Consider the following 13275-nt stretch of genomic DNA (forward strand, 5'->3'; position numbering starts at 1 on the left):
GGAGGAGACTCTTAGGCACAAATACAGGGAGGCCTAGCCTCTCCTTTGCAGCAACCGTCTTCCCAAGGGTAAAACTTATGGTAGAGGGCTCAACCCATCAAACCACCAGTCCCCTATGTCTGTGGTCATGTTAGCAACCATGGAGGTGGGGTAGGCGAATACCCCTGCATTCTCCACAGGCTCCTCAAGGGGGCACTACATCTTTTTTTTTTTTTTTCCTTGTTTGTCTTTTTTCTTTTTTTTTATCTTTCCCTTCTTTTTTCAAATCAACTGTATGAAAAAAAAAGTTAAAAAGAAAACAAACATACAATAAAAGAACATTTCAAAGAGACCATAACAAGGGAGTAAGAAAAAGACAACTAACCTAAGATAACTGCTTAACTTCCAACATGTTCCTACTTTACCCCAAGAAAGTTACATAATATAGCAACATTTCAGTGAACTTGTTCCTACTACATCCATCAGAAATTAACAGACCATAGTCATTTCTGGGCATCCCCAGAACGTTAAATAGCTTATCTGTTCTTCTTGGATTATTGTTCCCCCTTCCTTAATTGCTCTCTACTGCTAGTTCCCCTACATTCTACATTATAAACCATTTGTTTTACATTTTTCAAAGTTCACATTAGTGGTAGCATATAATATTTCTCTTTTTGTGCCTGGCTTATTTCGCTCAGCATTATGTCTTCAAGGTTCATCCATGTTGTCATATGTTTCACCAGATCGTTCCTTCTTACTGCCGCGTAGTATTCCATCGTGTGTATATACCACATTTTATTTATCCACTCATCTGTTGAAGGACATTTGGGTTGTTTCCATCTCTTGGCAATTGTGAATAATGCTGCTATGAACATTGGCATGCAGATATCTGTTCGTGTCACTGCTTTCCGATCTTCCGGGTATATACCGAGAAGTGCAATCGCTGGATCGAATGGTAACTCTATATCTAGTTTTCTAAGGAACTGCCAGACTGACTTCCAGAGTGGCTGAACCATTATACAGTCCCACCAACAATGAATAAGAGTTCCAATTTCTCCACATCCCCTCCAGCATTTGTAGTTTCCTGTTTGTTTAATGGCAGCCATTCTAACCGGTGTTAGATGGTATCTCATTGTGGTCTTAATTTGCATCTCTCTAATAGCTAGTGAAGCTGAACATTTTTTCATGTGTTTCTTGGCCATTTGTATTTCCTCTTCAGAGAACTGTCTTTTCATATCTTTTGCCCATTTTATAATTGGGCTGTCTGTACTATTGTCATTGAGTTGTAGGATTTCTTTGTATATGCAAGATATCAGTCTTTTGTCAGATACATGGTTTCCAAAAATTTTTTCCCATTGAGTTGGCTGCCTCTTTACCTTTTTGAGAAATTCCTTTGAGGTGCAGAAACTTCTAAGCTTGAGGAGTTCCCATTTATCTATTTTCTCTTTTGTTGCTTGTGCTTTGGGTGTAAAGTCTAGGAAGTGGCCTCCTAATACAAGGTCTTGAAGATGTTTTCCTACATTATCTTCTAGGAGTTTTATGGTACTTTCTTTTATATTGAGATCTTTGGTCCATTTTGAGTTAATTTTTGTGTAGGGGGTGAGGTAGGGGTCCTCTTTCATTCTTTTGGATATGGATATCCAACTCTCCCAGCCCCATTTGTTGAAAAGACCATTATGGCTCAGTTCAGTGACTTTGGGGGCCTTATCAAAGATCAGTCGGCCATAGATCTGAGGGTCTATCTCTGAATTCTCAATTCGATTCCATTGATCTATATGTCTATCTTTGTGCCAGTACCATGCTGTTTTGGCAACTGTGGCTTTATAATAAGCTTCAAAGTCAGGGAGTGTAAGTCCTCCCACTTCGTTTTTCTTTTTTAGAGTGTCTTTAGCAATTCGAGGCATCTTCCCTTTCCAAATAAATTTGATAACTAGCTTTTCCAAGTCTGCAAAGTAGGTTGTTGGAATTTTGATTGGGATTGCATTGAATCTGTAGATGAGTTTGGGTAGAATTGACATCTTAATGACATTTAGCCTTCCTATCCATGAACATGGAATATTTTTCCATCTTTTAAGGTCCCCTTCTATTTCTTTTAGTAGAGTTATGTAGTTTTCTTTGTATAGGTCTTTTACATCTTTGGTTAAGTTTATTCCTAGGTACTTGATTTTTTTAGTTGCTATTGAAAATGGAATCTTTTTTTGAGTGTCACTTCAGTTTGTTCATTTCTAGCATATAGAAACATTACTGACTTATGTGCATTAATCTTGTATCCCGCTACTTTGCTAAATTTGTTTATTAGCTCTAGTAGGTGTATCGTTGATTTCTCAGGGTTTTCTAGATATAAGATCATATCATCTGCAAACAATGACAGTTTTACTTCTTCTTTTCCAATTTGGATGCCTTTTATTTCTTTGTCTTGCCGGATTGCCCTGGCTAGCACTTCCAGCACAATGTTGAATAACAGTGGTGACAGCGGGCATCCTTGTCTTGTTCCTGATCTTAGAGGGAAGGCTTTCAGTCTCTCACCATTGAGTACTATGCTGGCTGTGGGTTTTTCATATATGCTCTTTATCATGTTGAGGAAGTTTCCTTCAATTCCTACCTTTTGAAGTGTTTTTATCAAAAAGGGATGTTGGATTTTGTCAAATGCTTTTTCAGCATCTATTGAGATGATCAATTGATTTTTCCCTTTTGACTTGTTAATGTGTTGTAATACATTGATTGATTTTCTTATGTTGAACCATCCTTGCATGCCTGGAATGAACCCCACTTGGTCATGGTGTATGATTTTTTTAATGTGTCTTTGGATTCGATTTGCAAGTATTTTGTTGAGGATTTTTGCATCTATATTCATTAGGGAGATTGGCTGGTAGTTTTCCTTTTTTGTAGCATCTTTGCCTGGTTTTGGTATTAGATTGATGTTAGCTTCATAAAATGAGTTAGGTAGTGTTCCATTTTTTTCAATGTTTTGAAAGAGTTTGAGTAAGATTGGTGTCAGTTCTTTCTGGAAAGTTTGGTAGAATTCCCCTGTGAAGCCATCTGGCCCTGGGCATTTATTTGTGGGAAGATTTTTGATGACTGATTGGATCTCTTTGCTTGTGATGGGTTGGTTGAGGTCTTCTATTTCTTCTCTGGTCAGTCTAGGTTGTTCATATGTTTCCAGGAAATTGTCCATTTCTTCTACATTATCCATTTTGTTGCCATACAGTTGTTCATAATATCCTCTTATAATTTTTTTAATTTCTTCAGGATCTGCAGTTATGTCACCTTTTTCATTCATTATTTTGTTTATATGGGTCTTCTCTCTTTTTGATTTTGTCAGTCTAGCTAGGGGCTTGTCAATCTTGTTGATCTTCTCAAAGAACCAACTTTTGGTGATATTTATCCTTTCTATTGTTTTTTTGTTCTCTATGTCATTTATTTCTGCTTTAATCCTTGTTATTTCTTTTCTTGTACTTGGTTTAGGATTGGTTTGCTGTTCATTTTCTAGCTTCTTCAGTTGATCCATTAGTTCTTTGATTTTGGCTCTTTCTTCCTTTTTAATATATGCGTTTAGTGCTATAAATTTCCCCCTTAGCACTGCTTTTGCTGCATCCCACAGGTTTTGGTATGTTGTGTTCTCATTTTCATTCGTCTCTATATATTTAGCAATTTCTCTTGCTATTTCTTCTTTAACCCACTGATTGTTTAGGAGTGTGTTGTTTAACCTCCAGGTATTTGTGAATTTTCTAAGTCTCTGATGGTTATTGACTTCTAATTGTATTCCATTGTGGTCAGAGAATGTGCTTTGAATAATTTCAATCTTTTTAAATTTATTGAGGCTTGTTTTATGTCCCAGCATATGATCTATTCTGGAGAAAGTTCCGTGAGCACTAGAAAAGTATGTGTATCCTGGTGATTTGGGATGTAATGTCCTGTAGATGTCTGTTAAATCTAATTCATTTATCAGATTGTTTAGGTTTTCAATTTCCTTATTGGTCTTCTGTCTGGTTGATCTATCTATAGGAGAGAGTGATGTGTTGAAGTCTCCCACAATTATTGTGGAAACATCAATTGCTTCCTTTAGTTTTGCCAATGTTTCTCTCATGTATTTTGTGGCACCTTGATTGGGTGCATAGACATTTACGATTGTTATTTCTTCTTGCTGAATTGCCCCTTTTATTAGTATGTAGTGGCCTTCTTTGTCTCTCAAAACATCCCTGCATTTGAAGTCTATTTTATCTGAGATTAATATTGCTACACCTGCTTTCTTTTGGCTGTAGCTTGCATGAAATATTTTTTTCCATCCTTTCACTTTCAGTTTCTTTGTGTCCCTGTGTCTAAGATGAGTCTCTTGTATGCAACATATTGATGGTTCATTTTTTTTGATCCATTCTGCGAATCTATATCTTTTAATTGGGGAGTTTAATCCATTTACATTCAACGTTAAAACCGTGAAGGCATTTCTTGAATCGGCCATCTTATCCTTTGGATTATGTTTGCCATATTTTTCCCTCTCTCTATTAATATCCTTTATTGTACCCATACCGAATCTCTTTAGTACTGAACCTTTCTCCAAGTCTCTCTGTCCTGTCTTTGTTTCTCTGTCTGTAGGGCTCCCTTTAGTATCTCCAGTAGGGCAGGTCTCTTGTTAGCAAATTCTCTCAGCATTTCTTTGTCTGTGAAAAATTTAAGCTCTTCCTCAAATTTGAAGGAGAGCTTTGCTGGATAAAGTATTCTTGGCTGGAAATTCCTCTCACTCAGAATTTTAAATATATCGTGCCACTGCTTTCTCGCCTCCATGGTGGCTGCTGAGTAGTCACTACTTAGTCTTATGCTGTTTCCTTTGTATGTGGTGAATTGCTTTTCTCTTGCTGCTTTCAGAACTTGCTCCTTCTCTTCTATGTTTGACAGTGTGATCAGTATATGTCTCGGAGTGGGTTTTTTTTGGATTTATTCTATTTGGAGTTCGCTGAGCATTTATGATTTGTGTATTTATGTTGTTTAGAAGATTTGGGAAGTTTTCCCCAACAATTTCTTTGAATACTCTTCCTAGACCTTTACCCTTTTCTTCCCCTTCTGGGACACCAATGAGTCTTATATTCGGACGTTTCATATTATCTATCATATCCCTGAGGTCCATTTCGAGTTTTTCAATTTTTTTCCCCATTCTTTCTTTTATGCTTTCATTTTCCATTCTGTCATCTTCCAGGTCACTGATTCGTTGTTCAACTTCCTCTAGTCTTGTACTATGAGTGTCCAGAATATTTTTAATTTGGTGAACAGTTTCTTTAATTTCCATAAGATCATCCATTTTTTTATTTAGTCTTGCAATGTCTTCTTTATGCTCTTCTAGGGTCTTCTTGATTTCCTTCATATCCCGTACTATGGTCTCATTGTTCATCTTTAGTTCTTTGAGTAGCTGCTCTAGGTGTGTCTCTTCTGGTCTTTTGATTTGGGTGCTTGGGCTTGGGTTATCCATATCGTCTGGTTTTTTCATATGCTTTATAATTTTCTGTTGTTTTTGGCCTCGTGGCATTTGCTGAACTTGATAGGGTTCTTTTAGGGTTTGTAGACCAGTTGAAGTCCTTATCTCTAATTTATCAGATCTACAGCTTCGTGGAGTACACTTTCTCTAACTAACCAGCAGGTGGCGTCCACGAGCCACCTGTTCTCCACAAGCCAGATCTCCCCTGCTTAGCCTTTTTGGTGAGTGGGGGAGTGAGTCTTGTGGGGCCCAATTGGTGTACCAAGCTTGCGTGTGTAGTTGGTGTTGCCTGCCCTGTATGTGGGGCGTGTTTCTGGGCAGTCGGGGAGGGGGGGTGGCCCTAACAATCAAATCTCCCTGATGATCCTAGAGTTTTAAAGCTACTGCAATAGTCTAATCCTTCAGTTCAGTCCTGCCACAGTTTGTCTCTGCCACTGACCCACAAGTCCTTGGTATTGGCGTATGGCTCCTGAGACTTGCAAGTGGGCCCCTCTTCCAGGCTGTGCACCCCGGGTCCTCTGTTGAGGGATGACTGTGCTATGTCACAGGTGAGTGCCGTCCCCCCAGGGCAGTTCTGGGCTGCTGGGCTGTGTTGGGAGGCTCCCAGTCTGCTCAAATGATGGCTGAATGGGGCTCTGTTAATTCACACTGCTCCCCCTTCCCAGCTCTGGGACATTCAGCTGAGGTTGCAGGGAAGGCTAATGTCCACGCCCAGTTTTGTGGTGTGTGCCTGTTATTTGAAGCACTTCCGTCACACTGGGTTGTCTGGGGCAGCTCTGGGCTATGGGGCTGGCGATGGGCAGGAGTGTTTCCTGTCCACCAGGATGGTGGCTGTGAGCGGACACCCCCCTTTTCTTGGGAAGTTGTGTTGTTTAGTGAATTTTCTCAGCCACTGGATTATTGCCTTTTGTCTCAGAGCTCTCTTAGTTCTGCTCTTGACTTGACGTGCCCAAATTTCAATTCTTTGAAGCTTTCTGTATTGAGCTTCTTAGAGTAATTGTTTTAGAAAAAGCAAAAAGGATTTAAAAAAAAAAAACAAAAAAAAACAAAAAAAAACGGCCCTCCTCAGAGATCTAATGTGTTATTGAAATGCTAATAGACAAAGCAACCAGGGCCATTAAGGAAAGGTGCACAGGGCAGAGAGATCAGCCTTGCTTCGGGATTTGCATATGCGCCTCAAGGCCTGATCTCCGCCCTTCCCCTTTCTGTGTTCACCAGAACTCCAAAAATCCTCTGCTTTTATTTTGGAGTTTTTCGTGTTGTTTTTTTTCTATGCCTGTCTCCTCTCTGCTGGGCTGGCTGCTCTCAGAGTCTCTGGTGTCTGGTCTCAGTCTATCTATGGTTGGAGTTTGAATCAGTAGAATGAGTTTCCGATAAGAGCAGCCACTGCAATTCTCCCTTCTCCTTCCTGGAGCTGACAGCCCCTCCTCCCCCGGGACTGAGCCTGGCAGGGAGGGGCGCGGGTCCTCTGGCCGCAAAAACTTACAGATTTCGCTGATCTCAGCAGTTCCACGTTTTCATGAGTGTTGTATGAAGTATGCCCAAAGACAGATTGCTCTGTGGTGTCCAGTCCACGCAGTTCCTGGCTTTTTACCTACTTTCCTGGAGGAGTAACTAAAACATACAGCTCACCAGTCTGCCATCTTGCCCCCTCCCAAGGTCTTTAAGATGATACTATGACTAGAATTCTTGCATGAAGGGGGTCTTATTAACATATTAAAAGGGCCAAACATGGATTTTTTTTGTCATCACTCCTAAAAAGCCTTCCTGACTAGACTACTTGTTACCAAGTTTTCTCAGTGTTTTTCTGATACGTGGCAGGTGGAATTATTTAATCTAGTCAGTGCCATCTTATAGGTTTCATGTTTCGACAAAAAATAGAACATAATACATGCTGGATTTACATTCTTAGACAGTGAGAGAGATGTCCTGCTCCATTTCCCTACTTTCGGTGCATATCAAATGTTCAACAGTAAGTCAAAAAGACTTCTTGGTGTTTGGAATTAAATAAATAAAATTTAAATTGTTATCCCTCTTTTTGACTGAGCAAGTGGATGTGATTTTCTCACAGCTTTGCCTGAACTGTGTCCTGTTTTAGGATGGGTCAAACCTTACTGCAAGTCAGAGGGCCTATGTACCTGAGCAGCTACAAAAACAGGACAATTTAACCATTGACACCCAGTACTACCTGGCCCAACAGGTCCACCCTGTGGTGGCTCGGATCTGTGAGCCAGTGGAAGGAATTGATGCTGTTCTCCTCGCAACGTGGTTAGGTAAGTTTCCCAAGCTCACATGGACCCTCCCACAGTAATGGCAGCATGCACGGTCCTCCTTTGACCCTCGTGATCCCTGTTTTTAGGCACAGTACTATGTCTAGCACTTCTTTGTTGATACTTAGGCATTTGTTTCTGTGATTGATGGCTTAATATCTGTTTCCTCTCATAGATGTTGAACTCCATGCACTTGCTACCTCTGTAGTCACGTGCCTGTTTTCCATAGTTGGAACCCAATAAGTAAATGCTGAGAGAAGGAGAAACAGGCGTGAAGCTAAGATTTTAGGTGCCGTTTGTAGTTATTGACTTTATATTGTTGTAACTTTAGTGAACTTCCATTGATGGCATTTCGATTATTGGTTCTTCTTGTTTCTGACTCTGAAGGTATTTTTATATAAAGTGAGGCTATACAGTTTTTAAAACAGGTATTTTTAAATTTCTAATACTTTCCCTTGAGTATCCTACTCTCACTTTAGTTAAAATTCTTCTAAAATTGGACTTGCTGTTATCATCCAGGAACTGGCTGCCATTCTTAATTTCTCATCATTCCAGGAGGTTCCACCAAGCCCTGAAATCGCAAAGTTTCTTTGACGTTTTCCATTTTCCTCATTGTTGTGTTACCATATTGTCATCTGTTGCTTAGAAATGTATTTCATAACCAGCCCCGATTTCATTTCATTTCTAGCACATAAAGAGTTACCTTGCTTTTAAGCTTTCTGCTCCCTAATCCATCTTAAAGCAAAGGTGAATGTTCTTAGAGTACTGCCTAATACAGTTCTTAGATGGCTCTTCACTGTCTATAAGTAAAATCCAGATGCCATGTATTGGCAAGTATAGGCTCTTACTTTTTAGTTCTTATCTGTATTTCTAGCCTTATTTCTTCTTAGTTCTACTCATTGAACCCTAAATGTGCCATTGCTCATTTGGTCCCTGCTTTGTGAAAAATTCTCCCCCCTTCCCACTAAAAGGTATGGGTTAAGACATGGGCTTTGGTGTCATAGGGACCTGGGTTTGAATGTTGGTTCTGCTATTCACAAGCTCTGTGACTTTGGCAAGCCTCTAAACTTTAGTCCAAGCCTTGGTTTCTTGACTTGTAAAATAGGGCTGCTTGGAGGATGAAATAAGATGATGAGTGTAAAATGCACAGGGCCTGGAGTAGGAGTGCTCAGTAAGTGGTGTTATTAGCCACATCCTACCCTTCTTTCAAGCTTCAATATAAATATATCAATACTCCTCTGGCCAGTAGGATTTGAACATAGTGCTCAATATGTGTTTGTGGATTTAAATTGGATTTTCCATGGATGAATGATCAAGTCACACATTTTCAATCCTGCCCCTGTTGAGCATGTTTCTGAGCTCCCCATCACCCCCATTGCTACTATCCCATCAGTATCTATGCTAGAAGTGGAAGCTCATTTTTGACGTTTGCTGAAGCCAAACATAATGAGGAAGGTAAGATTCTGCTGCCAAAATCATCATATAATGTATTTTCAAAGTTGTTGTATTTGATGATGTTTATAAATCCTCAGCCGAGAGGAGTGGGACACAGTTATTTCTTAACTTCATTTTTTTCCTCTTCTATGCATTATTTACTCTGTTGGATGCTGTGATAAGTACTTTGCATATGTTATCTCATTTAATCCTTGCAACAACCTCTCCAGGGTGTGTTGTATTAGCCCCATTTTAGAGAAGGAAACTAGGCTGAGAGAGGAAACTAACTAGTTCTCATCACATGGCTAGTAAGTCACAGGCAGTGATTACATAGGAACCCAGCTCTGTCTGACTCCAAAACCTGTGCTCTTTGCCACTCTGCTTACTTTACTGCCTCTTCTTATCTCTGAGAAGCTAAGAAAGATGTTCTCAACCAGGAGTGGGATGGTGTGTCTGTGAAAGCCTGGGGAGCTTCATATTCTTCATGCTCTCTCTCTCATCTCCCCACTGCACACCCCATACCCCACACCCCCCACTGAAAATGTCTGAGCAAAAACATTTTTTTCTCCTGAATATCACCACCTATTTAAACTCTGAGGGGCTCTATTCTAAATTGGTCAGTGTGCCACCTGAATATGGGGCCCTTGGCCATCTGTTCTGCCCCAGTCTCTGGGGCAACCAACTCTAGGTGGGCTCTGAACCGACTTTACAAGGGCATTCTCTATAGGATCTTCTTGTCTTCTGCCTTGGACTCCCCTGTAGTGAGGGAGGCAAGGGATCTGCTTGTGGCCCCAGAAGTCTAGGTAGCTAATGTCCCATGAGACAAACCTTTGACTACTGGGAGATGGAAGCTGGCAGATAAATTATTCTCCCTTTCTTGTTCTTTTTTATTATTAATTTTATTTACAAACACTCCATATCTACGAAACATATACTTCCCCTTCGTCCCTCCCCTCACCCCCTGGTAACTTTTTGTCTCTGCAAATTTGCTATTTCTAGACACCTATTAAAAGTGACAATATGCAATGTTTGTCCTTATGTGTCTTGCTTGTTTTACTGTGTATAATGTTTACCAGGTTCTTCCATAATGCTGTATATCACAGAACTTCATTCTTTCTTATGGCCCACAACATTTTTTTTTTAGGAATAGATCTCCCAGTTTTTCCAGGCATACCATCAAGAACCTGGTTTTGAGTTTTCCAGTAGCACAGCACTAACGGGGGGTAGATGAACAAGGAGCCCAGACTCATGAATGACATTTAATAAAGATAAGTACAGAGCCTTGTATTTAAGAAAAGAGCTGAATAATAAAGAATGATGGAGCCTGTCTGGTGGATAGGCCTGATGGCCATGCAGATATCCCAAAACTGGTCACAGTGAGAAGGGACCAGACTGATTTTTGTAGGTTGTAGGCATCATATTTAGGAGCACTTTTACATAAAAATTAAACTGTGGGCAGATTTTGACTTGCTTAAAGTAAAATCTTATAATAATTGCAGCTGTCTTAGGGTCATAGGCTGCCTTGTGAATCTGGGTTTTATAAATTATTTTCAAATCCAGTAGGTTAGAGGGTCCTACCTTCAGAGGTTTCATGTTGTGTGTTATTGCAGACCAATCTCCATCTACAGAGGGGATCCTCCACATTTGTGTGCGGTTCCACCATTTACCCATATCTCCTACCCCATAACCTGAAGCGCTAGGAGCATCTGTGGCTGTATGGTCAATATTCTGGACAGTCCCTTCTTGGTGCCATGTAGCCGATTAGCACTGACTAAAGGGCATGTGTCCTCAGCCTTTGAAAAGCAGCTGCTGCTGCTTCTTGTTATCTTCTTTTCATCGTTTTTATCTTCTGCCACTTGACAGCACTTGTATGATGAGGATGTGTGAAGTGGTCATACTCCTGTAGTCCCCCTCCCCTGCTCATCCTCTTCTCCCAACCTACCCCCTGCCATCACCAGCATGTACACAGATATCTGGCTACATTAGTAATAAATCTTTTTGTCCTTTCTCTCTGTGTCTTTCCTCATAAGAGGTTGAACATTAACAAAATGCAGGACAGGAAGTGCCAGTCACCATGAAGATCTGTAGAAAACACTGAAGCTCTCCAGGCAGATCTTGGCAGGCATTTGCTCCCTGCCATATTCAGGAGCTGACTTTTTATCTGCATCCTTTATTTTCCCACCCCAAGTGAAAAATTAGGGTGGCTATTCTTCACTAAGGGATTTGAGGGCCCTGCTATAAGTTCTAACTTAGCCTGTGGTTTTGGAGAGGAGGAGGGCGGAGATTGGGAAGTGGTGGGAGAGTGAGGGGAGTGTTAGGTGGGTGCATGGTTTCTAAGAGGTGCAAGCTGTAGGCATAAAATTACTGTAATTTGTTTTTAAAATTCTAAATCTGTTTTCTTTATATATAAAAAAACTGCAGCTAGTGAACTGACACTGTTAAATAAGGTGAAGTGTACAAATGTATACATTAAATACAAGTCCTCCAACTGCCTAATCACAGACATAAAATAATTCTCTTGCTTTTAATGTAGTTTTTATCTTCGATTAATGAAATGTATTATAGTGTTAAAACTTCAGTGAAGTTTGATACTTTGTCCTTTTAGTCGGTACAAAGAAATCAGGAATAATGGCATAATTTCATTTAGGAAAATTATTAAGTTCATGATTTTTTTTATTTTTAAGACTTTTGTGGAGAGCAACTATATTTTTCAACTACCTTTTTCTTTTTCTGTTGCTTTTATACTGCTTTCTTTTAAATGAAAGGCAAGCATCAAGTGTTGGTTTTATCCTGTGGCTTCACTTTGGAAATTCTCTATTTTTCCCTATCAAGATACCTCCTGAAGTCTGTCTGGTGGCATGTTGCATGGCCAGATGTTCCATATGGGAAGACCATTTTAGTGAAAAAGGGAAAGGATAGTTTATTAAATGAGTGAATGAATAAGTCTGTTGAATTGAAAGAGAATAATTTGTTCTCTCTAATAACTAATGGTCCTCATTATCCCACAGTAAAATGTGTATCATTTTTCTGAAATCCATGTAAGATTATTGCTATTGGGCTTAAATAAAACAAAATTTTGTTCTTTCCATCTGTGAATAGAAAAAAATATATAGTATTACTCTTCTTATACAATAGCCCAATGGGAAACATGGCCACTAAAACTTGAAACTCTTAGCTTTTGTTCTCCAGACTATAGGTTTTTTTTCCCTCTTGTTCTAATGAAAACTCTGTATTCTGTGGGTGAAATATTCACTGTGTGTTCAAACATCCAAATAATCTTCTGTACCTTAGCAAAATAGGCCAGTGATGAGAATAGTCTAAAGAGTTTAATTTTTTAATAGATTTATATTTCATGCATAACAGTACTTAGATTTATGTAATATCTTTCTGCCATTAAGCAGTGATTTGTTCAGTAGCTGTAAGGTACTTTTCTTCATGGTCAGTGATAAAATTTTAGGCATTTGCCCTACTGGGTAGTTTTCTCATTGGCCCCACGAAATAATGGATGTTTGAAGGAAGTGAAAATTTAGAATGTAAACTCTGAAAATAATGCTTAAGACAGAACACACTTAACCCAGTGTGTTCCAGACTTAAATTGGAAAGTAAAACTCCCCTTTTTTATAAAATGACCCGTGCCACCCATGTTACAGGAAGTAATTTTTGTCAATAGACAGGGTCTAGCTATGTCTCCTAAGAAGTAAGTGCACCAGTGAGCCAAGCAGTGTTTGGGAGTGTCTTTGGCAGGCCCAAGGAGATATATCTACAAAAGATGGGGGGAAAGAATAGAAAACAAGAGGTTGGGAGTAGAATGATGCCACCAGCAGGTGCCTCAGGTTTTGCTTAGTCAATAAAGATTTTGCCTGTTTTTATGATAAAGTTCTTAGAGGAAAGCACAAACATGCTCTTCATTTCCACACCTTAAATATTTTCTATGAAGTAATTAATATTAAAATTTTAAAACTAATGTATCACATCAAATGCAAAATAGCATGTTAAGAGAATTCTGGTCAGCTGATCAGAACTGACTCTTACAAGATGGAGTGCCATTCCAGGGCTCATGCTTTTGTATTCATTGAACAAGTTAATGTTGAACACCTACTGTGCTCAAGCATCATAGTAGGTACT

General features: G+C 39.5%; 1 protein-coding gene across 2 annotated transcripts in view; it reads left to right on the forward strand.

Moving 5' to 3' along the window:
• The window catches only part of POLA1 (DNA polymerase alpha 1, catalytic subunit), a 353204-nt gene that overhangs the window by 172477 nt on the left and 167452 nt on the right, over nt 1-13275 (forward strand). For both annotated transcript variants that reach the window (XM_037821906.1, XM_037821905.1), the window contains exon 32: nt 7545-7719. In XM_037821906.1, the coding sequence (XP_037677834.1) occupies nt 7545-7719 (175 nt within the window). The remainder of the gene's footprint in view (nt 1-7544; nt 7720-13275) is intronic.

This window comes from Choloepus didactylus, chromosome X, assembly GCF_015220235.1.
Source record: "Choloepus didactylus isolate mChoDid1 chromosome X, mChoDid1.pri, whole genome shotgun sequence".
NCBI classification, from domain to species: Eukaryota; Metazoa; Chordata; class Mammalia; order Pilosa; family Megalonychidae; genus Choloepus; species Choloepus didactylus.